The following is a 25,580-nucleotide window of genomic DNA, read 5'->3' on the forward strand; positions in this document are numbered from 1 at the left end:
TGCCAGTCCTGAACTGCCTCTTGGGTCAGTCTGTGTGTCCAGGGGTGCGCTTCCACCCCTGGGCGACAGTTGGCGCTATAGGGGTTCTGAAGAAACCATCCTTCCCCAGCAGCCAATCAGAGGTTTTTCCCTCTTTGGGCATGCTGGCGGGGGGTATATCTGGAGCACCGGCCATTTTTCGTGTAGAGTCTGCGGGGCCCCGAGTTCCAGGTGCGGCATCCACCTTTAGGGTGCACGCATCCACGGGCCCCATCCTCATGGCCGGCCGGGTTGAGGCTGTGCACCTCGCGGAGCCTTCTGTTGATGAAGAAAGGGACCCCAGCGGCTTGCTGGGTTCCAGATCCTAAGCTGGAGGCTAAACGGTGGGGGATTGGCTCGGGAGAACCTAAGTGCAGAGGTTGTCTGTGAGGCCTGGACGAACCACCAGGGATCTGATCACCGCTCTACGTGACAGGTATTTTTCTTTTGCTGTCAGTGGGTGATCCTGTAGAACAAAACTTACTGGGAGGATTCCCTATCTTTACACTTCAATTATACCAAGAAAATTTACTACGCCTGTGGCAGAGGCATTGTTTCCTCCCAGTGATCTGATTATTGCGAGCGACCCTTTGGCTGCCAGGTCCAAGTTAATTGCCTGTCCAAAGGGCACTTACCCACCCTGGCGATGGTGGCGTTGTTTGAATTTTCTGTGCCGAGAGCAGGCTTGCTCTCTATGTTTTGATATCCAAGGCCTGACGCTACAAGTCCTTCCTACTCATCAACCTTTTGCTCTACTGTGTGTCATGTTGATGTTGGCCTTGTTGGCCCTGGAATAAAGCATTTAAAACTCACGCTACCTGCTGGACACTTGGGGGCAGATCCACAAAGATCTGCCCCGGCGCATCGTATCTGAGATACGCTACGTCGCCGTACCTTACCTGGCTTTGGTTCGAATCCATAAAGATTTTGCGCCGTAAGTTACGGCGGCGTAGTGTATCTCAAGCAGCGTAGCGGCGAGGAATTCAAATGCGGCGAGTAGGGGGCGTGTTTCATTTAAATGAAGCGTGTCCCCGCGCCCCGCGCTCCGTTCCTAAATTTCCCGCCGTGCATTGCGCTAAATGACGTCGCAAGGACGTCATTGTTTAGACGTGGATGTAAATTACATCCATCCCGATTCACGGACGACTTACGCAAACGAAAAAAAAATGTCCAATTAAACGTGGGAACGACGGCCATACTTAACATAGCAGGTTTAACTATACGTCACGAAATAGCAGCTTTAACTATACGCCGAAAAAAGCCGACGTTAAAAAATGCGACGGCCACTAGTACGTTCGTGGATCGTCGGAAAAAGCTAATTTGCATACTCGCCGCGGCAAACGACGTGAACGCCACCCAGCGGACGCCGAAGTATTGCATCTTAGATTCGAAGACGTACGCCTGTCGGATCTAACCCAGATGCTGTCGTATCTTGTTTTGAGGATTTAAAACAAAGATACGACGCGGGAAATTTGAAAGTACGCCGGCGTATCAGTAGATACGCCGGCGTACTCGCTTTGTGGATCTGCCCCTTGTTCTTTTATCCACACTCACTAGCATCACCACTAGACAGAAGAATTTGGTAACTTAATACGCCGATCCCAAATCAACCAGCGGCTCCTTCGGCGGTAGCGCTACACCTCTATAAAATGGAGAAGATTAGGGCAACAGCCCACAAATTGACGAAAAACTTCAACAAAACTTGGCAACCTTGGGTCATCTTCAAATATTCTAACTCGTTTGAATCCTTAATGCAAGAATAATATCTGGATATACTCAGGACATACTCTTATACCTCCATCTTCTTAATGCCTTTCCTCTTTCTCTTTGTATCTTTCCTTGGGTCCTGCTTCTTTTTCCCTTCTTTCCACTTTGCTTTTCTGAACTTGTATACATGTATTTACTATGTATTTACTACATAGGTAAAGTTATAGAATACTGATCGATTGATCACCACATCACACCCACATCTACGTGTGGATACTGCATTTGGTTCTTAAGCTGAGCTTAGAGAAGACAAGAACTCAGTTATGGTTTGAGTGATAATTGTTGCAGAATAGCTCTAATGTTATGACTTGTTATACTCGCATTTAAATATACTATGCTCCAGTACATGTACAAATGTTATTATGATTGTATAAATGCTTTATTTTTTGAACTTACAATAAAAACTATATTGTTAAAAACAAAACAAAAAACATGCATATTGGTGGTAACGTGTTACAATGAAATTCATCTTTTCAGATTGTATTGGAAAACAGTAGTCGAGAAGATAAGCATGAGTGCCCATTTGGTCGCAGTAGTATAGAACTAACCAAGATGCTCTGTGAAATCCTCAAAGTGGGAGAGCTACGTGAGTACCTGAAATGCTTTTTCACAGTTTACCAGATTGTGGCCTCAATTGTTACTTCCACCCTTCCACACGGGCATACCAGAGCATTTTAACCCTTGCAGAGCACCATTCGACGTGTTGGCACACTTGGTTTTATTTTAATCTTTGTCTTTGCCTATTTTGGTAAAATGTTACCTACAAAAGTTGGATAGTATTTGATGTGAAGGCATGATGCATTGAAAAGTCTTTCTGTAGCATTTATACTTGCTTCATTTATACTTCACTTACACCAGTGAAGCGGAGAGGGAAGCACTACTACCCATTAATGGTGCAAAATTTTTCTGGAAGGGGGAACAAAAGGGATCATTTGGGAAGAAATGACTTGGCAAATCAATTCTATTGCTAAGCACCATCAACCCGAGGATGTCTGGAGATAACTTGCTGTGCATACAAATTTATGATGGGTTTCCACATGCAACTTATATATATTTATGTTTAGAAGACCTTTGTAAGTTATTTCAGTTGCTTTCACATAGCTTGATCGTTGTATATTGTAATTGTCTTATACATGTTAAAAGGAGCCTGACAGGGTAGAAGTAAGATGGCTGCCATTACTGCCCTTTTTGAAAGTGCATAGGGCTGTCATCCTTCAGTCTCAAGCTAGTCACTAACCTAAACCAAGTATATGCATATCAGGTTTTAGGACTCAGTTGGGGCTGTCATCCTACTTCTATGTTGGCTTACACACCCCCATATCAGTTTAAAATTTCAGGATGTGTAAAAAACTAATCAAAAGCAAAAATGTATATAGAATGTGTATATTTGATTATTCAATAATAGTGCAGCAAATAAAAAAAAGTGCAAAAGTGTCCCGTAGAAAATAATATTTCAGTTTTCTGAAGTTCAGTTGTTTTAAGTGCATTTTGTATTTATTTGCATATCTTTGTCAAAGCGAATATAATCCCAATAGTGTTTTCAAATATCTTTGTTCATGGAACAGCTACAGTTAAAACTCTTGGCCAATTGTATAAAGTACATTTGACAATAAACAACTTTTGCACGCAATGGATAATTAGGGAAGACTTTCTGATATAGCCAGGGACTTCATCATCCCGCTGGATATCCCAGTAACAATTATAAACACTTACATACAGTAGTTCAATTTCTAACCTGTCCTGGGAATGAAAGAGAAATAAAAGGTAACGCAATGTTTTCATTTAGATTTGAAAAATCAAGGTTTCTGTGTAAGATATATTTTGCATCCAAACCAGTCTTTTATGAGTTTATAGTTTATCTTGCCTTCATGCATTGCCATTTCTTCTACTTCTGCTGAAAAGTATTAAAGACTCAAATGTAATCAGCCTTAGCACATTATTAGCCAAGCCCATGGATTAGCCATCACTTTCTGGATTTATCTTCTGTAAAATGTCACTGTTGTAATGTGTATTGATTTATAAAGATGTAAACGATAACCAAAGACAACAGTATGCATACAAATTTGTGTGCTGTGCTTCAAAGCCCTTCATAGACTTAAAATGATTCCAATTAAGTTTATGGCTTTTTAGCACAGTGTCAGAAAGAACTATGATCTGATGTGCTATGATTTCAGTTCTGTTATTCTCACTGGTACTTTGTATACAGCATACTCCAGTAACTCATATTTATTGCTGCATTGTGTGTCCTCAGATTTCATTCTGCCTAATGATGCTCCAGTGTAAATCGGGGAAATAGTTGTGGCTGCTTTTGTTTTATTTTTTAACTGTCAGCCATTAAAGCTGAACTATACTATCACAGAACTCTTGCTGTCTGTATATGGGGCTGCTGGACTGCCTGTTCCAGCAGTTTCTACGTAAGGATGCAGACTTATCTTGTCTTTATTTTTGTTAACTTATTCAATCAAATTAATAAAAGATAAATTGTATTATAAGTGCTATCAACATACTTTCTCATCATGCTCTGGTACAGCATAGGGGGATACATTGTTACATGTCATTACAGCATGAAGCATAGGAGAAGAAGTCTACGTTAAAGCTTATTACAGAAGAACAAAAATGTAATGTATTGCTGTATATCAGCAGCAGTTATCAGGCCTTAGATTTGTTTGAGAAAAGACACATCCAGTTCAACCAATATAGAACCCCCCCCACCCCAAAAAAAAAGCAGACACACATATAGTAAACCTCCATGTATACAATCCGATATCCATAGTTGATCCAGAGGAAGGCAAAAACAAAGCACATCCTGTAACTTCCTGTATCTTTAACTGAAATCTCGAACAATGTTCTTATTCCATACAGCTGTCTTCTGTGAACTGCACAACCTCTCCTCCCATGTAATAAAGATTAAGAAAGGGGGAGGCGTTTGTAGTCCAAATCAGGACAGCCTATGGTGACAATACTGTTCTTCCATAGATACAGTACAGTGACTAAGGCCTGATTCACACTATGCAGGTTGCAGTTTGCATTCTCCAGGTGCATTTTGCGTTTTTCAATACACGTTTCTGATCCATTGAAGTCTATGGAACCAAAAACCAGAAACAAGTCCCTGGCCCTTTCCATAAAATACACAGATGTGAACTGCATTCATAGGAAACCATGTTAAATTGACTGTAGTGTATTTCTGCAAAAGGAACCAGGCATTAGTGTCATCACCCTAGCATTGGTAGGATTGGCAGGTCAAATAAAGAGGGAAAAGCCTTTAGGCCCCTTTCACACTGAGGAGTTTTTCTGGTGGTTTAGCGCTAAAAATAGCGCCTAAATACCGCCTGAAAAACTCCTGCCCTGCTGTCTCAATGTGAAAGCCTGAGGGCTTTCACACTGAGGCAATGCACTGGCGGGACCAGTGTGACCGGTGTGTTTACCGCCCCTTCCCATTGAAAGTAATGGGAAACCACGGTAATAGCGCAAGCAGAGGCGCATTGCGGGCAGTATTAATAGGTTAATACCGCACCGCTATCGGCCGAATACCGCTGCAATTCAGCGGCAATTTAGGCGGTATAGCGCCGCTAAAAATAGCAGCGCTATACCGCCACCGCACATCCCGCCCCAGTGTAAAAGAGGGCCTTAAAAAGAAAACGGTTGCAGAAACCATATCTAAGGACTGGTACATTTTTATTTTTGGATTTAGATGTGCACTTGTGTTTCAGCATAAAGCAGTCATATGATTTTCCAGGTCATGTTGTACACACTGCCAGCCTAGGGGTTAATTAGCTTATTTTGCCAAACAAAGATTATTTAGCTAGTACTAAATTATGCATAATTTAACTTTGATTATAGAGAGAGACAATTGCAGTTCTGCCTGGGAAAAAAAGTAATTTTGGACCTAATTATAATGCAGCCAGTCATTTAATTCAATGGAAAAGACCATGAGGTTAAAAAAGAATACTCCTCATGATTGATCCCGTTCTAGATTGGAGACAAGCAGCCATTTGTACAGGCACATCAATGAGGTGTCCTAGGACTTTATTTATGCCAGTCACATTTTATCATTTAACTGTCTGCCATGTGCTGCGAGACTCCTAGATTCAAATACGTTGTACGGAAATATACAAAGCCCACTCTTGACCTTCTCGCTAAGCCCTACCCCTATGTCATGGCTGGTACAAAGTGATCCCAAGAGGAGCATGATCACAAATTGTAACATTCTAGGCAAAAACAATAAAACAAGGTCTTTGGTAATTAGACTAATAAGAATGAGAGATATCTGTTGAAATCGTTTTAATGTTCTGTTTTATCTTGTTCTTGTTTTATCTTGTTCTGTTGACCATCTTCAAGAGATGATGTCAAAGCAAGGGCATATTTAGAGTACAGAACAGTTAACAACCAAAACTATGTCTGCTACTGTTTCAAATGCAAACTGGATAAAAGGGACGTATTGCATTAAATGGAGTAATGCAGTAATGTATAATACTTGTGTGTTTCACACAACACTTTCCTGGCCTAGTTAGACATAAACATTCCATTGTGAAGGAAATGCTTGAAGCAGTTGCACAAAAGACACACATGGGCAGATGCGATACATAAAAACATTTTATCTGATTTTACTGTCCCATACATCACATGATCTGTGTCCTATGCTTAGCCATGTTAATTTCTCAACAGGTGTAACACAATTGTAAATGCCCCATAATGATAAAATGCAGTGTCAAAGAATAACTAAACCCAATAACAAAATGGATTACATTGCAGACTAGGCCTTGGGTGTGGTAGCTGCATTTGTTTTCTTTTTTTCAAACTCGGATCAAATTCTGCAGGTACAAAAAATACACAATGACCCTGCCAGTTCAGTGAGCTCCTAACTTCCTGTGAACTGAAATCTTGAACAGTGTTATCAACCTTTCCAGTTCCACCACATATATGGAGTGATAAGCTAAAATATGGCATATTTTTCATCTTGGGTTTAACTATGCTTTGCATTGAAGAAGGCCGCTTTTAATGTAGCCCAATATAGAATTTGGAACTTGGAATGTACCGGGTTTTCGGCTAATTTCTTCTAATAAACATGCTTTAAAGGGTAACTCCACTTTCTTGGGGGGAAAACATTTTGAAAAAAAATATATATATATATATAATATCGTATACAATTGTGACTCAAGTCATATTGTAATTGAATGTTATTAAAAAATATCTTCCCTTTAATATGCAGCCACTGTAATTTTCTGTAAAATGCAATTCAGTATGGCTACCTGGAGGCATTCTGTACACAGAGTGGGCCAGATTCAGAAAGACTTACGACGGGCATATCAGTAGATACGCCGTCGTAAGTCCGAATCCGCGCCATCGCATCTTTAAGCGTATGCTCAAACTGAGATACGCTTAAATGTTGCTAAGATATGGCCGGCGTAAGTCTCCTACGCCGTCGTATCTTAACTGCATATTTATGCTGGCTGCTAGGGGCGTGTACGCTGATTTACGCCTAGAATATGTAAATCAGCTAGATACGCCTATTCACAAACGTACGCCCGGCCGTCGCAGTAAAGATATGCCATTTATGTAAGGGGTTTTCAGGCGTAAAGATAAACCACCAAAAAGATGGCGCGGCCAATGTTAAGTATGGATGTCGGAACCGCGTAACATTTTTAAAATTTTATGTCGTTTGCGTAACTTGTCCGTGAATGGGGCTGCCCGTAATTTACGTTCACGTCGAAAGCATTGGCGATTTGCCTACGTCATTTGGAGCATGCGCACTGGGGCGCCGTTCGATCGAAACGTCATTTACGTGGGGTCACACTTAATATACATAAACGCCCACAGCTTTTGAATTAGGCGGGCTTACGCCGGCCCTAATAAGCTACACCGCCGTAACTTCGGCGGCAAAATCTTTGAGAATACCATACTCGCCTCTCAAAGTTACGGCGGCGTAGTGTATAGGAGATACGCTATGCCCGCCTAAAGGTATGTGAATCTAGCCCAATGTGTACAGAACAGAACACCCCCAGAAAATGTCCTGCTTGTGTAATTGGCTTACATACAGATATTCCCAGAAGTCTGCACTAAGATGCAAGTTCGATTTTTGGCATCCCCTTCAACAACATTTTTAATTTTTGGTGAGATACTTCCAAAAGAAAAGACGTCTAAAGGAATGCAAACCTTACCAATTTCCATATTAGAGCCCTGCAGGTGCAGCAGCTGATTGATAATTATAAAATCAATCCCATGCAGATTCACTGAGCACATGGACACAAACAGCCATTTCTTCAGAATAAAAAAAAGGTAGGAATCTGCATCAAAGGTTGTTATAATCCCTGCATAGATAGATTAGTACATAGATTACCCAGAGGGGAATGAACAAAAGTGGAGTCATTCTTTAAATTTAATCCTGAAGAAGGTAGGCTGAATATTGGGAAACACACTAAACACTTCCAGTATGTGTATAAATGATGAATGTACTGTAGTTTTGAGTATTCAACCATGGCTATCGCTTCTAATTAGACTGCATTTCCCAACTTGCTTTTTATTTCTTCTTTTTAATGACGATAAAGCCTGTTTTATCAGTGTAACCAAGCTGTAAAACATCATTACATGGACAGTGTGTAGCTAGTCAGTTTTATCTTTTGCCCATCACACTTTCTTTGAAAAGCTATGAAAGTGGATTGCATGTCAGCAGAAGGTGCACAATTAAAAAATCTTTAATTCTTAATAGGGTAACTGCAAATTTCTAGTCTGTACATGCTATATTTGATTATTTGATTATTTTACTATCAATTGATAAAAAAAGGTTGCAAGATATACAACTCCAATTTCGCTTAGATGTGATCTGATTTGAAAAACTGACCATCAGCTGTACAATGTCTACCTGAGTGGAATTAAATTAAATGTATGGGCAATTTTCTTAATTATATCCAACTGTTATTGAAAATGATGTGCAACTGTAAACTTGTAAAGATAAAATGGCACACGCAAAGTGTGATAAAGACCCTGAAATGCATAGGAAAGTTTTTGTTTAGTACCAGATTTTCATGTATTCTAGATCAGCTTTTCTCAACCTTAGGTTCCTCCGGAGGTTGCTAGAGGTTCCTTTAGAAATCTCTGCCTCTTATATAAGAAACCTATGGCAGCATTGATCGTTTTAGCTATATCTAAGATGGGATTCTTTACAAATGTAAAGACCATCCTTCCCAGTGACCATTGCACTAATGTATAATGAACTGTAGATACAGTAGAGTACTCATTAGCAGGGGTTCTGTAAGGCCGGAAAGGGTTCCTCTGTTTAATTTTTTTTTGATAGAGGCTGTTGTAGATCATCATACTGATATAGACTATATGAGGGTACACATACTGGCAGTTTTAACTCCACTTGAGCACAGTTCACTCCCTTGGTCTGGTTTGTTTGTCTCGTGTAAGTGCTCTGAACCATGCCCTGGTACGGTTAGGCATACAGTACTGTGCCCAGGGCCACTTGGAAGAGGTGGTCTGGAGCTTCATTAGATTGAAGTCCAGCTTGTTTGAGTGTGAGTTCAAACAATGCCTGAGCACAGGACTTTTCATAGACCACTGAGGACTGAAGCATGGATCATTGTGGTTTGGCTGGCAGAGGTGATTGGAGCACGGTGTAAGTGCAAACCAGCAGGGGAGTGGGGGAGGGACTTCTTTTAGACACGGTTTGGTTCAATCATGCCCTGTGTGAGCACACCCTATGAGAAAAGTGTGATAACCGTACCTGTAGCTATGCCATTCATGCACAGGTTAACTCTATATCTGCTTTCCTCTTTCTGTTTTTATGTTTAGTGATCTCGGTAACAATTACTAAACCAAAAAATAAATAAAAAATCGCCCAACAATCCCATCTCTGGAAATGTGTTTTGCTGATTGGTAGTTTATAGCAAATGCTAGACTACAGGTTACAATTGTAATAAATGTTATAATGTAATAAATATCCCCCAAAAAAAAGTGAGTTTAGGCTGATACGTATTCTTCTACATATTTTTCGTAAAAAAATCGCAATAAAAGTTTATTGATTGGTTTGCGCAAAAGTTATAGCGTCTACAAAATAGGGGATAGATTTATGGCATTTTTTTTTTTTTACTAGTAATAGCGGCGATCTTTTTTTTTTTTTTTTTTTTCCCGCTACTGCGACCTTATGGCAGACACATTTTTGGGACCATTGGCATTTTTATAGCGATCAGTGCTATAAAAATACATTGATTACTATAAAAATGTCACTGGCAGGGAAGGGGTTAAAACTAGGGGGCGAGGAAGGTGTTGATTATATTCCCTCATTGTGTTGTAACTGAAGGGGGGGTGGGACTGACTAGGGGAAATGACAGATCGCTGTTCATACATTGTATGAACATCCGATCAGTCATTTCTCCCCTAACGGGACCGGGAGCTGTGTGTTCACACACACAGCTCCCGGTTCTCGCTCTGTAACGAGCGATCGCGGGTGCCCGGCAGTGATAGCACCCACCGGGCACTTGCATCGGCACCAGGGGCGAGCATGGGGCGTGCTTGCGCCCCTAGTGGCTGCAATGCAAAATCACATTATATTAGGTGATTTTTTGCGCAGCCGACCTGCCAACGTAAAACTACGGTGGGCAGGTCGGCAAGAGGTCAAAGTTAGAGCAATGAAGTACAATAGTTCATTATGACCAGTTATATTTTAGCACAGTATACACTGATCATATTGAGCTTTGTACTGCTTTATTGAATTAGCTAAGCTTTTATGTCTTCATCAAGGTCAGTGTGAACATTTAATAGTCAGTATGGGGAAATTTGGTAATTTAACCCTATAAACTACTCAGATATGTGAGAGAGAGTGACTCACTGAATAAATTAGGCACATTTTTATTTTCTGATATATAATTGACAATGTAAATTACTATTTAATGTGCAAAGTGAGAGCATGAAGGTAACAAGCACGAACATTTTTCATTTCAGAATAAAAGATATTTCATACTGGAACCAAAACAATTCTCTCAAAATGTGGGACTTTAAAGATGGCTAATAATGCAAAGCCTGTACAATACTGTTAAAATACATCCAATTATTATAAAATAGCATGGCATTGCATTAATCGTATTTATTAAAATGTGTGGAAAATTTTGCCTAACAACACTTGTATTTTAACCACTTGCCCACTGGGCACTTAGCGCCTGATCCTCAAAAGGGACCGCAGCCGCCGCTGGGGGCATTTCTCGTCGAAATGCCGCTTCGGGTATGCAAATTGGCACTTACGGAGATCCACAAAGCTTTTACGCTTCGTTTTTTCTCCGTAAGTATTAGTTTGCCGTTGCAATATTAGGGCTGCTTTTACAAGGCCTAAACTGTTTAGACCTTGTAAAAGTAGACCCTTCTATCCCGCGTCGCTGTCTTTTTTTTTTTTTATTTATTTTTTTCCCTCCGCAACTCGTATTTTTTTTTTACGCCTGTCGCGATTCTCAAAACCCGGCGCAACGTAAAACACGTCGGGAAAATGACGTCGGGAGCATACGCAGTACGTCCGGCGCGGGAGCGCGCCTAATTTAAATGGGACTCGCCCCATTAAATTAGGAACGCCTTGCGCCGGCTGGATTTAAGTTACACCGCAGAAAATTTCTAGGTAAGTGCTTTGTGGATCGGGCACTTAGGTAGAAATTTTCCTGCGGTGTAACTTAAATCCGAATATTTAAGTTACACCGGCTGGCTGTGGATCAGGCCCTAAAACCCCTTCCTAATCGGACCAATTTTCAGCTTTCGGTAATCTCACATTTTGAATGACGATTACTTAGTCATGCAACACTGTACCCATATGAAATGTTGTCATTTTTTTTCACACAAATAGTGCTTTCTTTTGGTGGTATTTAATCGCCACTAGTTTTTTATTTATTTTTTGCGCTATAAATGAAAAAATACAATTTGTTAAAAAAATAATGAATTTTTCTTCATTTCTGTTATAAAACTTAGCAAGTTAGTAATTTTTCTTCATAAATGTTGGCCAAAATTTATACTGCTACATATCTTTTGTAAAAATAACCCAAATAAGTGCATATTATTTGGTCTTTGTGAAAGTGAGAGTATGCAAGCTATGGTGCCAATCATTGAAAATTGATCACACCAGATGTACTGATATACTGACATGTTCTGGAGAAACTAACAAGTCAGGAAAATACAAATCCCCCCCCCCCCCCAATGACCCCATTTCGGAAAGTAGACCGTCAAAGGTATTTACTAAGAGGCATGGTGAGTTTTATGAAGTGGTAATTTTTTCACACAATTCTTTGCAAAATGAAGACCAGGAAGTCCTAGTAGTAGACTCAGCAATGGTATGCAATACCAAGCTGCTGCTAACAAAGAAAACAGAATATTGGAATGCATTAAAAAGGGGAGGGATCAATTCCAGAGATAAAATGATAATGCTCTCGCTCTACAAGACTCTGGTCCGGCCGCACCTAGAGTATCATTTCCAGTTCTGGGCACCAGTTCTCAGGAAGTATGTATTGGAAATGGAGCGAGTACAAAGAAGGGCAACAAAGCTAAAAAAGAGTCTGAAGGATATTCGTTATGAGGAAAGGTTGCGAGCATGGAACTTATTCTCTCTGGAGAAGAAACGCTTGAGAGGGGATATGATTTAAATTTACATATACTGTACTAGTGACCCCACGATAGGGATAACACTTTTTCCTGGATGGGAGTTTAACAAGACACATGGCCATTCATTAAAATTAGAAGAAAAGAGGTTTAACCTTAAACTATGTAGAGGGTTCTTTACTGTAAGAGTGGCAAGGATGTGAACTTCCCTTCCACAGGCAGTGGTCTCAGCCGGGAGCGTCGATAGTTTAAAAAAAACTATTCGATAAGCACCTGAACGACCACAACATACAGGGATATACAATGTAATAGTGACATATAATCACACACATAGGTTGGACTTGTGTCTTTTTTCAACCTCACCTACTATGTAACTATTTAACATGTGTGAGACTTTTACACAGCCTGGCCACATACAGAGGCCCAACATGCAAGGATCACCATCAGGAGCCAGGGATGGAGCATGGATGAGCCAGAGATTGAGCATTAATGTGGATTGATGAGTCAGGGATGGAGCATGATTGTGTATGGATGAGCCATGGATGGAACATGGATGAGCATGGATGTGTATGGATGAGCCAGGGAGGGAGCATGGATGACCATGAATGTGGATGCATAAGCAAGGGATGGAGCATGGATGAGCATGAATGTGAATGGATAAGCCAGAGATGGAGCATTAATGTGGATGGAGGAGCAAGGGATGGAGCATCAATGTGGATGGATGAGCCAGAGGTGGAGCATGGATGTGGATGGATGAGCCAGGGATGGAGCATGGCTGAGCATCAATGTGGATGGATGAGCCAGGGATGGAGCATGAATGAGGATGGATGAGCCAGGGATGGTGCACTGGCTGTTTACATGCTTTACCGATCGGTGGGAGGAGAGGGTAGGAGCCAAACTGGACATGCTCCGGTTTGTTTACAAGTGATCACTGCGTCATTGAACGGAATAATCACGTAGTAAAGGGCCGCTGTCATTGGCCCTTTACCCCGATCCATGATCTGCCAGGCCTGGGAGACTCGACGGTCATGGACATTCCTGGGTGCACACCTGAGCGCGATTCTGGGAGGACGTATAGTATGCCCTCCCAGAGTTATCCAACCGCGCTATAGCCGTTTTTTGGCTATGGCCCAGTCGGCAAGCAGTTAAGTATACAAACATACATTACATGAAGTTTATACATAAAGACCCTTTACATACAGTATGTTTCACTGCAAATTGTTATTCACCCCCTCCACTAAAAGGATAAGTTCACTTAAAAAAAATCAGTTAAACAATAACACTTGTACATTTGTTTTGTTTTTTCCCTAGGAGCCTGCAAAGAATTGCACCCACAATCAGCAGATCGCGAGTGCAATGTCAGACTCCTGCAGACACTCAGTATAGTTGTCTGCCTGAATCTTCAAAACGTGCAGACAGTTACTAAATTCCAAGAAGATCAATGAACTATGAGAGCGCTCACCAGCACCCTCACATTTTATTGAAAACTACAAGCTATCTACTATGGTGGAAGACTGTACTTGTAATTCATTATTTCACAGAATTCTGTAATTTAATGATGTAGCTCTGTGGGTAAAGCCCCACACAGCTGCCCTGTTTTTTGAATTGTGACAGCGGGTATGGGGAGGTGCTTTAGTAACATGTTACACACTGAATATGAATTTTACTTGTTACTAAAAGTTGTTGGTACTTGTTACTAAACAGAACTTATCCTTTAACATGACTTGACTACTTAATGTAAACCAGTGGTCAGTGGAAGTATTACAATAAATCACAATGCGTTTCATGGGTCTCCAATCCCACTTCCTCAGAGTCTGTGAAACTATAAATGACAATCCAAATACGTTCAGCAAATATCATATGTGTGTATATAAGATTTTTTAAGCAATATCCTATATAATTTATTGTAATATAAAATTAACCAAGACTGTAACCAGGAGCCTGGGGACCACTATCCACATCAAGCTTCCCCCTGGGAGACGGTGCTGTTATATTAAACCCTATTTTTTGAGGTAGGGGTGGTCATAATATAGTACTGAGATGGTACATCCAAACAACCCCCAGTTGAAATAAAAGGACACCCGCCTTCCGCTCTGATTTCAACAGACGGCCCTCTAGACTTCTCAGGTCACGTACACACGGTCGGTCCAAACCGATGAAAACGGACTGAAGTTCAGTTTCATCGCTCCAAACCGACCGTGTACGCCCCATCGGTCTGTTGTCCTTCGGTTACAAAACGGTGAACTTGCTTTAAAATCAAACCGATGGACGCCTGACCGATAGGTCAAAACCGATGGTTAGTACACAAAAGCATCGGTTCCAAACCCACGCATGCTCAGAATCAAGTCGACGCATGCTTGGAAGCATTGAACTTCATTTTTTCCAGCACGTCGTTGTGTTTTACGTCACCGCGTTGGACTCGATCGGTTTTTGAACTGATGGTGTGTACGCACTTCAGACCATCAGTCTGCTTCAGTGGTGAACCGATGAAAACGGTCCGTCGGACCATTCTCATCGGATGGACCGACCGTGTGTACGCGGCCTCAGAGGAAGAGACCTCTCCACTCTCCCAATGCCTAAAACACTGAAAGAAGTTTACATGTAGTAGTCCACAGAGTTATCAATAGGGGTTTAATGTTAAACAAATTATACATGAATTACAATATATTTCCCAATAAGTAAGTGATCTCCAAAATTGATTCTATGCCTTCTCCCCCTCCTCTTTTATTTATTTTTTTGGGGGGAGGGGGGTTGGAGAAGGATCTAGTATATGATCTATATGTAATACCTATCCAAGGGAGATGTGGAGACTCGATGGGGTCCAACGGAGAGGTCTCACATTGGTCTATCTTTCCTCCATACCCTCAACATGTCCCTCAAACCCCTATCTTTTCCCTCCCCTTCTATTAATTCCTACAAACCCAAGAAGCCTCCGCCCCCTCCCCCATAGTTTTTTTTTATTTGTTTCTTCCTGTTTTGCCTTCCCCTTTTACATTAGTCAATACAGATCTAGATGGGAGGGCTCCATTGGCCATTGTATTTTGTCTCCTTTTTTCATTTTGTTATATCCCTGACAAACACTCCTACCTTGACTAAAACTTGTTCAGTAATTATATTCCAACGCCTGCTCCCCCCCCCCATTTTTTTTTTTTAATTTTTCAAGTGCCCTCTTACATATCTACGTGTTTTGGCTTTGGCCAGTTATTTGATGTGCATTGTCAGATGATTGATACATGTTGCCTTTCTCAATTTCATGTAATGATGGCCTCCCAACTTGATTTACCTGTGTTACGCCTACTACTGTTCAGCATTACAGATTTGCTGTATAATTAATTAGTCTAAATATTCTTATATTTGTATGTTCCAAAAATGTTTTTCATTAATTTTGTTTGGAAAAAAAAAAAAAAATATATATATATATATATATATATATATATATATATATATATATATATATATATATTACCACTAGGGCTATATTACTCACTAATGAGGTCTTATGCATCCCTGCTTTTCTCAAAATATTTGCTATAACCTTATACAGCACTAACACTATAGACCAGATTTCATTACTGTCATACTTTATTTTGTGGTACACTTGAGTTCCCAAGCAATGCAATGAAACAAAATTGTTCCAAACAGCGTATTCATATTTTAAAACTTTTAAAAACTTTTTAAAACAACAAATTAATAAAAACAAATCTACCAAGATTTTATAGTGCACTAAATATGACTGCATATTATATGTACACATATCCACCTGCTGAAGCCATTAACACCTAAAAGCTGTTCATTGTCTCCCACCAAACTATAGGTAATGACTCAAATGCATACCCAAGCTCCTCCTCCCAATGAACTTTGTCAAGGGATCAAATCAGTACTATTGTAGCTGACTGTAAGCATATAACTAAACCTTTCCTCTCAGACACTTCTCCAGTTATGGCAGTCTCCAAGCCTTCTGTTACGAATAGACTGTGGGATGAGGAGTGTCAGAAATTGGTTCTGGATGAGTTTGTCCCGGAGGAGCCACAATCCGCTGATATAGCTCCCAAGCCTAAAGATACCATTTTGGACTTCATTGATGTGGTGTGAACTTGTTTAAAACTGGAGCATCCCACTACTACTATTACTAGTCTGGGCTCTCCAAAAGTTCCAGAGACGATCAAAACCTTTCCAGTACACTCCTTACTTAAAGTATTTCTGAATAGAAACTGGTCTACTAATTAATAATTTATGCTCCCCTCCAATTGTTTTTCTGATCCATATCCATTTGAGGAGGCAATTATTAAAAAGTAAATTCATGATTCGTCCCTATGGACTTGATAATGTCCTTAGGCATTAAAATAAGTTGCACAGAGCCTGGCACTGTTTGGTGAGTTGAGCAATATTTCTCTTGGGATTGTAAGGAGTGGGGAGCTGAGAAGCAAGCAGCCACCAAATTTCTTGGTGCAACCATCTGCTGATTGCCTTTCTGTTGTTTACAGTATTGCTTGTAGTTGGCAACTTTGAAAACTTTTATTGTTTTTAATAAAGATCTTATACTTGCAGTATCACACTATGTGAGGTCTGTTTTTCTGTGATGCATATATACTCTGTAAGAAAAGAAATGGCTTCATTTCTTTTCTTAAAAGTTTCCCACGGAGGCGGGCCGGGGCTGGCCCTCTATGAGACATTCCACCTCAGGTTATCATCATACACCTGGAGCAGTGGCTCTTTTTCTTTGTATATTTGCATATATACTCTGCTCATCCATCTATCCATCCACCCTGCGACATTTGGGTTAAGGATCTGAGCTGTTTATGGAAGATTACTCCCCTGAAAACCGTTGGGCTAGTGTCCATCTACCTTTAGAAAATCCATGCATGCCTTTGTATAATAAGATTGGCATCGCTTGTTGTGAATCCGAAAATTAACTCTTGGAGTGCCTGGAAGGAGCCGTGCTAGAGTATTATTTGTTTCTTATGCTGGTTATCATCCTTCTGTTTTTGCGGGTCATGGTGTTCTGGTAAGCAATTTTCTTTTGAGCACTGGGGCCATGGTTCACTGGGAGATAAGTAGACCTTATTTATCTTCTAAGCTTACTAGTGATTCACACTTGGATTGTAGACTTAATTTTGGCACTAATAAATGCACATTTGTTTTTTCCATTTATCCTTTTTGCACTATTTTTGTGGTGACTTTTTTTAAATGTTGTTGTTCACAGTATATTTTACTGTTTACATTATTAACCAATTGTAGTGTATTTGTATATTTTTTTATTACACACATAAGCATTGGTTTTTATACTGATTGCGATTTATATACGGGCTAGGATTTATGCATGATGCATAATGGCCATGATTGATTATTTATGAATTTTGTTTGATAGTATTTTCAGTTTATCTCATTCACATGTTTGATATATTTTGGGAGATCTAGTGCTGTTTTTTCGTATTTATTTATTAGAAAGTGGGCTGTCCCCATTGTGGATTCAGCAATTTAATGCCTTAAGAAATCTCTGACTGCTCCTATTGAGGATGCACAAGTGTTTATGGATCAGGTTGATGAATGTCTGGAAGCCCTTTCCAAATCTTTGATTTCACTAGCAGGTCCTGCTATGCAACCTGCCATAGCTGTCATATCAATTTGTTGAACCTTAGGGGAATTGGACTAAAAATGTGTCTGAGGAACCTGCTGATATCGTTATTGATTATTCTTTTATGAAGCTTTTTATAGCTTATAACGGTTGGATTTTGTGTAACTGAAGATTTGTGTAAACCGCTTAGTTGATACTGTCCATCTTATTTCCCACATGAATCTCCTGCCTGTGAATATACGGTAAACTCTTTTGCTCAAATATTGGTCTGTGGAATAACGATGCATAAAATACCAGTAGTTACTGCACATGCCTTTTGAGGAAGAGGGTCTTTTTTAGCACTGCTGCAGAAAACTTTATTAAGGCTGTCACTGACAGAAAGAATACTCATTTTTTTCTTCAACAAAAAAGTCTGCTACTGGAAAAAATTCCCTGCCTCAGAAACTGGTAAAGGTTGCTTTTGTTTCTCCAAGACCAAAGCCTGACCTACCCCAGGGGCTCAATTTAGCCATGAGCCTTGGTACCATAGAACTTCTAAGCCTGCAGACAAGCCTTCATAAGCATGACTAGACTCCCCACTTTCTAAAGGGGGATGTCTGCTGGCCTTTGTGGACACCTGGTTAGTAAGTGTCTTGAATGTCTTGGTAAAATATGTGGTGTTCAGGGGCTGCAAAATAGAGTTGATTTTTTTTACCTCAGTCCCATGACATGTCTAACATGCCTGGGTCTCCAAATGGACTAGCAGACCTTCATGCTGCTCTGGAAGATCTCTTAGATCAAGTTGCCTTTGCCATTGTTCCAGATTTTAAAAAGTTTCAAGGTTTTTACTCAAACATGCTCATTGTTACCAGACAAAAAGGGTGCACTCCCCTCATCTTGGATCTAAAAGCTTTAAATGCCTTCATTTGCTTCCAAAAAAATCCAGATTTTTTTCAGTCTGGAAGACTTTACAGCCTCTGTGGACATCAAATATGTTTTTTTTAATGCAAGTCCCCAGCTTTCTAGCACACCAATATTACCTGTGCTTTGCTGTAGGCAAACAACACTACCAGTTCAAAGCCCTTCTATGCAGTCTTATACTGCTTTTCTACAAAATTGAAGCATGAAGGGAGCTCAGTTCACACCTGTGTGTTTTTTATTGATTTTTGTTTTTCGCAGAAATGCACTACCGTACATTTAATAGGTTTCCCATGGGACACGTTCACATCTATTCTTTTTTCAGCAGCTGTGATTTTGGAAAGGGTCGGGTACTTTTTTTAAAAGCAAAACGGTGCGTTTTTGGTTCAACGGACTTCAATGGAGAAGCTGCAGAAATGCATGTAGGCATTTTTTAATCCACCCAACTACAAATTGGTCAAAAAACATAAAAATGCAAAACACAAAAAGAAGCACAAGAAAATGCTTTAAAAACACGTGTGCCAAAATGCACTGCAGAAACAGATCAAAAGCAAACTGCATAAATGTGAACCGAGTCTTCTACCTGACTGGCTAACTTTTTTTTTTTGTTTGCCTGTGTCCAATTCCTCCTGTAGGTGGCAGTATAACACAGTTGTCTCTGAATAAACTTCTGATCTTGTGTCCCCCGGCCCCTTATGAACCCCAAGAAATTAGTCACTTAAGGACCCCCCCACGTACATGTACTGCGGCAGGGCAGCCCTTAAACGCATAATCGATTTATCACCCCTGATGTTAACCCCTTCTATGCCAGTGTGATTTATACAGTGACAATGCATATTTTGTTTGGATACCGCATTGCATGACCACACAATTGTCAGTTAAAGCAACACAGTGCCGTATCGCAAAAAATTGGCCTGATCAAGAAGGGGGTAAAACCTTCTGGCACTGATTTAATAAGAACTTTACAATGAATATTCACTTGTATAACTAAAGCTACTGTAAATTCCAGTGGGGCAGCTAAAGACTTTAACCACTTGCGGTGCGGCTCTCATTCTGGGTGGACGTCATATGTTGTTAGGACACGGCACGACCCCGATCTCTGTAAACACTCACGGCCGCGGCTCTTTAACCATGTGATCAGCTGTGGCCAATCACAGCTGGTCACATGTAAGCACGGAGATGCCAGTAATCAAAGTGTGAGGAGAGGAGAGCCGATCAGCGCCATCTCCTCACAGGGGACAGCTAGGTATGTAATTAGGGCACTGATCATCAGTGCTATGATTACAATTAAGTGCTACCAGTGCCCACAGTTGCCAGCCATCAGTGCCCAAAATTGACAGCAATCTGTGCCCACAATTGCCAGCAACTAGTGGCCATTAGTGATGCCAGTCAGTGCTGGTTATCACTGCTACCCATCAATGCCACACATCAGTGCCCATCATTGTCGCCTATCCATGCCGCCCATCTGTGCCCACCAGTGCCACCTATCTGTGCTCATCAGTGCCACCTAACAGTGCCCATAAGTGTGGAATATTCGTGCCTCCTCAGTGAAGGAGAAAAATTACTTATTTACAAAATTTACTGACAGAAACTAAGACAATTTTTATTTAGTTTTCAAAGTTTTTGGTCTTTAAAAAAAAATAAAAAATAGGAAAAAAACCCATTAGTGACTAAATACCACCAAAAGAAAGCTCTATTTGTGTGAAAAAAATGATAAAAATTTCACATGGTTAGTGTAGCATGACCGCGCAATTGTCATTCAAAGTGTGATAGCACTAAAAAGCTGAAAAATGGCTTGGGCAGGAAGGGGGTAAAACCTTCTGGAGCTGATTTAATATGAACTTTAGAATGAATATTCACGTGTATAATTAAAGCTACTGTAAATTCCAGTGGGGCAGCTAAAGCCTTTAACCACTCATTCAAAGTGTGACAGCGCTGAAAGCTGAAAAATGGCCTGGGCAGGAAGGGGATGTAAGTGCCCTTTATTGAGGTGGTTAAATAATGTCACGTTATAATCTAGCAACTCTCTGTTTTGGTTCTACTGCAAGACCAAAGTTAACTAGGGAAAAGCATGAAGAGTCACACATGGAGCGCTAAATCATAGAAACATCTTCATTTACATTTTTTTTATCCCCCTGTTGTCTGCTTAAGGCCCCTTTCACACGATCGGATTGTTCAGGTCTGCCTGTCAGTTTTGACGGCGGACCTTAACGGCAGCTCCATGCATGCCTATGGAGCGTCGGATGTCAGCAGAGACATGTCCGCTGACATCCGACCCGTTTTTGATCTGCCAAAATCAGACGGATGGCGATATGTCCCCATCCGTTCATGGTGGATCGGGTGAGATCTGCTGAAAACGGACATGCTGTCTGTTTTCAGCAGATCTCTCCATAGGAGACAGCGGCACTGCACAAGCCCCTCCCCGCTCAGTGAGCAGAGAGGGACATGTCATCCGCCGGCTCAGCGGAGATCAGCGAAGAGATCCCCCGCTGAGCCGGCAGGAGCTATTGGACTCCATAGCGACGGAGTCTGCCTCGTGTGGAAGAGGGCTAAATGCTCCAAAATAACGTTTGTTTACAAAACAAAGTAGACATAGGAAAACAGCTAAATACGCAGTTGCAATACTCCTTTTCAAACTGCCTTACCTACTGAAAGAAATTGGTAATCTGCCAATTTCCTGATCCAGGCACCCCCTGCCATACAAAATCACTTTGGTCAAGGCTATGATTGGATAATGAAGGAGCAGTAACCTGCTGGTGAGGTCATTTCTTTGATTTGATTCACAGTGTGCAGTGAAGTAAATCCTGATTGCATTACAGTGCTGCCCTTTCCTATACCTGCCTGAATGCAGATGTGCAGAGGAGGTCAATACAAAGCGAGATTGAGGTACTATTTAAAATGGTTTAAGATATTTTAATGAATATATATGTGTGTTCAATTGGAGCTTACAGCTATACTTCAATTGAAAAAAGAAATAGTTTTTCTTTTGTTCATACTGTAAATCTGCTGCCTTTTTATTAAAAAGTACAGTAATTTAAGTAACTTAATAAGTTTCTAATTGTTTGACTTGTTTGCTAAGGCTTTCGGTTTAGTTAAATTAAATTAACTGCATTATTTTGGTGGATATGTTACCACTGTGGTTCCTGCTACTTAAACACTGGTGAATGTCTGTGTCAGCTTCTGCATCATACTAGTTAAGATTGTCGCTGTTTGTTTAGAACAAGCTAATACTGTACACTATTGTGAGAAAGTTTTAGGCAGGTTGTAAAAAAATTCTGTCAATTAAGAATGCTTTTAGAAATAGAAGTGATAATAGTATATATTTATCAATGAACAAAATGGAAAATAAATCACAGAAGAGAAATCCAAATCAAATCAATATGTGATGTCACCACCCCTTTGCCTTTTAAACCAGCATTGATTCTTTTAGGTACACTTGCACAGAGTTTTTGAAGGAACTTGGCAGGGAAGTTGTTCCAAACATCTTGGAGAACTAACCACAGATCATCTATGGATGTAAGCTGCCTCAAATCCTCATGTAATCCCACAGAGATTTGATGATGTTAATATCAGTGATCTGTGGGGGACAAACCATAACTTCCAGGAATCCTTGTTCTTCTTTACACTGAAGATCGTTCCTAATGATAATGGCAGTATGTTTGGGGTCACTGTCCTGCTGCAGAAAAAAATTGGGGCCAATATCATGCCTTCCCATTGGGATGGCATGTTGGATAAGTATCTGCCTGTATTTCTCAGCAATTAGGACACTATTGATCCTCACTAAATCTTCAACCCTATTTGCAGAAACACAGCCCTGCAAGGAACCTCCACCATGCTTCACTGTTGACTGCATTATTGTACTGCTTTCTAGCCCTACGGTAGACAAACTACCTCCTGCTATAGCCAAATATTTATAATTTGGCTCATCAGTCAAGAGCACCTGCTGCCATTTTTCTGCAGCCGGTTCCTATGTTTCTGTGGAGGCATGGCTTTTTTATTGCAATTTTTCTATGAAGACCATTTCTGGGCAGATTACTCTGGAAAGTAGATTGATGTACCAGGGCCCCACTGGTCTTTCACCAGTTCTGTCCAGATGGCAATGCTGGACATCTTCCAATTTCGAAGGGATGTCTTTCATCTGCTGCATTAAAGTAGTTCTAAAGGCAGAAGGTTTTGTAATCAATACACTTAAAATTTATGTTGTAGATGTATAGTGAATTACTTTTGATTTGATTTATGCTGATCTCAAAACTTTTTGATAATACAAGTGGTAATAGGTTTGACAGTAGGTCGGATTTTTTCCCTAATGTGTTTTGCAATAAATAGGGTTAATTATCATTTGTTCCTTGGCAAACCCATCACAGTGGGGTGTGTAATTTTTATGGTCTTGGATTTATTATGCTCATGTTTTGTTTTAATATGTATCATCTCCTGAAGAGGGAGCAATGTATTCTCCTAAACATGTTGTGTTTCATGGATTTTAATAAATGTAGGACTTTTGTTTATCTAAAACTTGTGTGACTCTTCACCATGTGGACTCCCATTATCCAACAGCATTGTTGTTGAGCGGCGTACACCCAGCCTTGGGATGTGTTGTTAAAGACCTCTTTAGGACATTTACTGTATATTCCTGCTATGTCGGCTTGCCGGCTTGTCAAATTGGTGTTTTCTTGGCCACTCCCCAAGCTGAGCTATTTACATTAATTTAGGTTTTCCTGTTTACCTACAGATACAATTAGATGCGCTCTGCATTTGGTTTGTTTTTCATTATACTGTACATTCCTTTGTGAAGATTGGTGGTCAGCTGCTGGAAGAGAAAACTATGTATGCCAGAACTTAATGCTAGATCACCAAGTGTTGGGTATTGGACTTTGGATTGTTTCTTCCAAACATGGTCTTAGCATGCCACCTCAATAAAGGCATTGCCCTTTCATCCTTATGCCCTGCTCCTAAGCATCCTAAGGAAATCTCTTTGCCTTAACTTAGTCAGAGCCATTAAAATACACATGGAGGCTTGTACTCCAGTCAGACAGATGGATTCTGCTTGTCTTTTTCTCTATACCTTGCAAGAGACAGCCTGTTTCAAAGTCCACCGTTGCACGATGGATATGAAATCTAATTGCAGAAACTTATATTCTCAAATAGAAGGCTTCCCCTGTGCTTCTATGGACCTGTTCCACTAGATCAGTGGGTGTTTATTTTGCACCAAACCTTGGTAGTGAAGTTGTGTAAGTCCACCATCTGGTCTTCTGTTGATATTTTTTCTAAGTTTAACTAGGTGGACATCCAATCTTCTACTGAGCAACTTTTGGCTGCAACATTCTCACTGTGGTTCTCTGAGGTTGGATCTTTTTACCCTTTACATTGTAAACCCTTTCTATTCATTGCTCGCTGTAGGAATAATCTGCCTTAGTTCTATACTGTACGATTAAGATACAAAGAATTACCTGCAAATTTCATATCTTGGAGTATAGTGCAGGACATAAGTCATCCTCCCTTACATTCTTTGCATTTTTCTCCATTGCTTGCTACAAAACTGAGGATTCAGAGTGTGGTAGGGTTTTAGGGGAGATGCCCAGAGTACCTGTCCTCTAAAGTTTTGCCAGTGTCCACTCACCTGAAGGGACACACCTATAATCAAACATATGTGAATATTCTTTCTGTGTCCTGTACTGTACTCCAAGATATGGAATTTACAGGTCAAAATTTCTCTTTTCCTCCATGTTGTTGACTTCCACCCTTAACACAACTCTTAACATGACCCTATTACTTAATCATAGTCTGCACACAGCCTAAAAGGTAACCTATCCCCAGATAAACATTAACATTTTACATTTATACTGTGCCAGGCTATGCACACTAAGGTACATATTCTGAACAAGCAGTAAAATCACTTTGAAACACGCTCTTAGTAACCTCTATAGCTTCATTTCTGTAGCTATAGTCAGCCTGGAGAAATATATCTTCAAAACTGACAACATAAGCACTAAAATCTCAGTTATTATTTATTGAGATAAGAACAGCAGTGTGTAATCTGAGTGTAGTATATTCACAGATTTATTGTGGTGAAAAGACAAATGGTAACTCGCCTTATGACAGTTAATCAGGCTCATCACATAGTAATAGCTTCCGATGGACAGTTTCACAACAACAGGGGACCTCAAACCAAGATAGGAGTACTGGGTGGATAGATACACCTGGAGGACCAAGAGAACACATTGGGGGACACCAAACTAGGTGCAGCAATAATAGTACTGAAAAATACTTGTAAATTAGTAACTCACAAGGGAATAAGAGATGGCACTTTTTGTATGTAATCCGTGAGCACTCGGCTCATGCATCTGGTATGGGGAGCCTCTTCTTACGACTTGCAGCCTGATCAGTGACCATCTGCAGCCATGCCCATCTGCAGCTTTGCCCATCATTGCAGCCTAATCAGTGCCCATCATTGCAGCCTTGCCCATCATTGCAGCCTGATTAGTGCCCATCTGCAGCCTTGCCCCTCATTGCAGCCTAGTCAGTGCCCATCTGCAGCCTTGCCCATCATTGCAGCCTAATCAGTGCCCATCTGCAGCCTTGCCCATCATTGCAGCCTAATCAGTGCCCATCTGCAGCCTTGCCCATTATGTCAGCCTGATCAGTGCCCATCTGTAGCCTTGCCCACCATTGCAGCCTAACCAGTGCCCATCTGCAGCCTTGTCCATCTTTGCAGCCTAACCAGTGCCCATCTGCAGCCTTTTCCATCATTACAGCC

General features: G+C 40.6%; 1 protein-coding gene across 2 annotated transcripts in view; it reads left to right on the forward strand.

Moving 5' to 3' along the window:
- The window catches only part of ELMO1 (engulfment and cell motility 1), a 559,417-nt gene that overhangs the window by 245,373 nt on the left and 288,464 nt on the right, over positions 1 to 25,580 (forward strand). For both annotated transcript variants that reach the window (XM_040353213.1, XM_040353215.1), the window contains one exon: positions 2,263 to 2,371. In XM_040353213.1, the coding sequence (XP_040209147.1) occupies positions 2,263 to 2,371 (109 nt within the window). The remainder of the gene's footprint in view (positions 1 to 2,262; positions 2,372 to 25,580) is intronic.

This window comes from Rana temporaria, chromosome 5 (genome assembly GCF_905171775.1).
Source record: "Rana temporaria chromosome 5, aRanTem1.1, whole genome shotgun sequence".
NCBI lineage: Eukaryota > Metazoa > Chordata > Amphibia > Anura > Ranidae > Rana > Rana temporaria.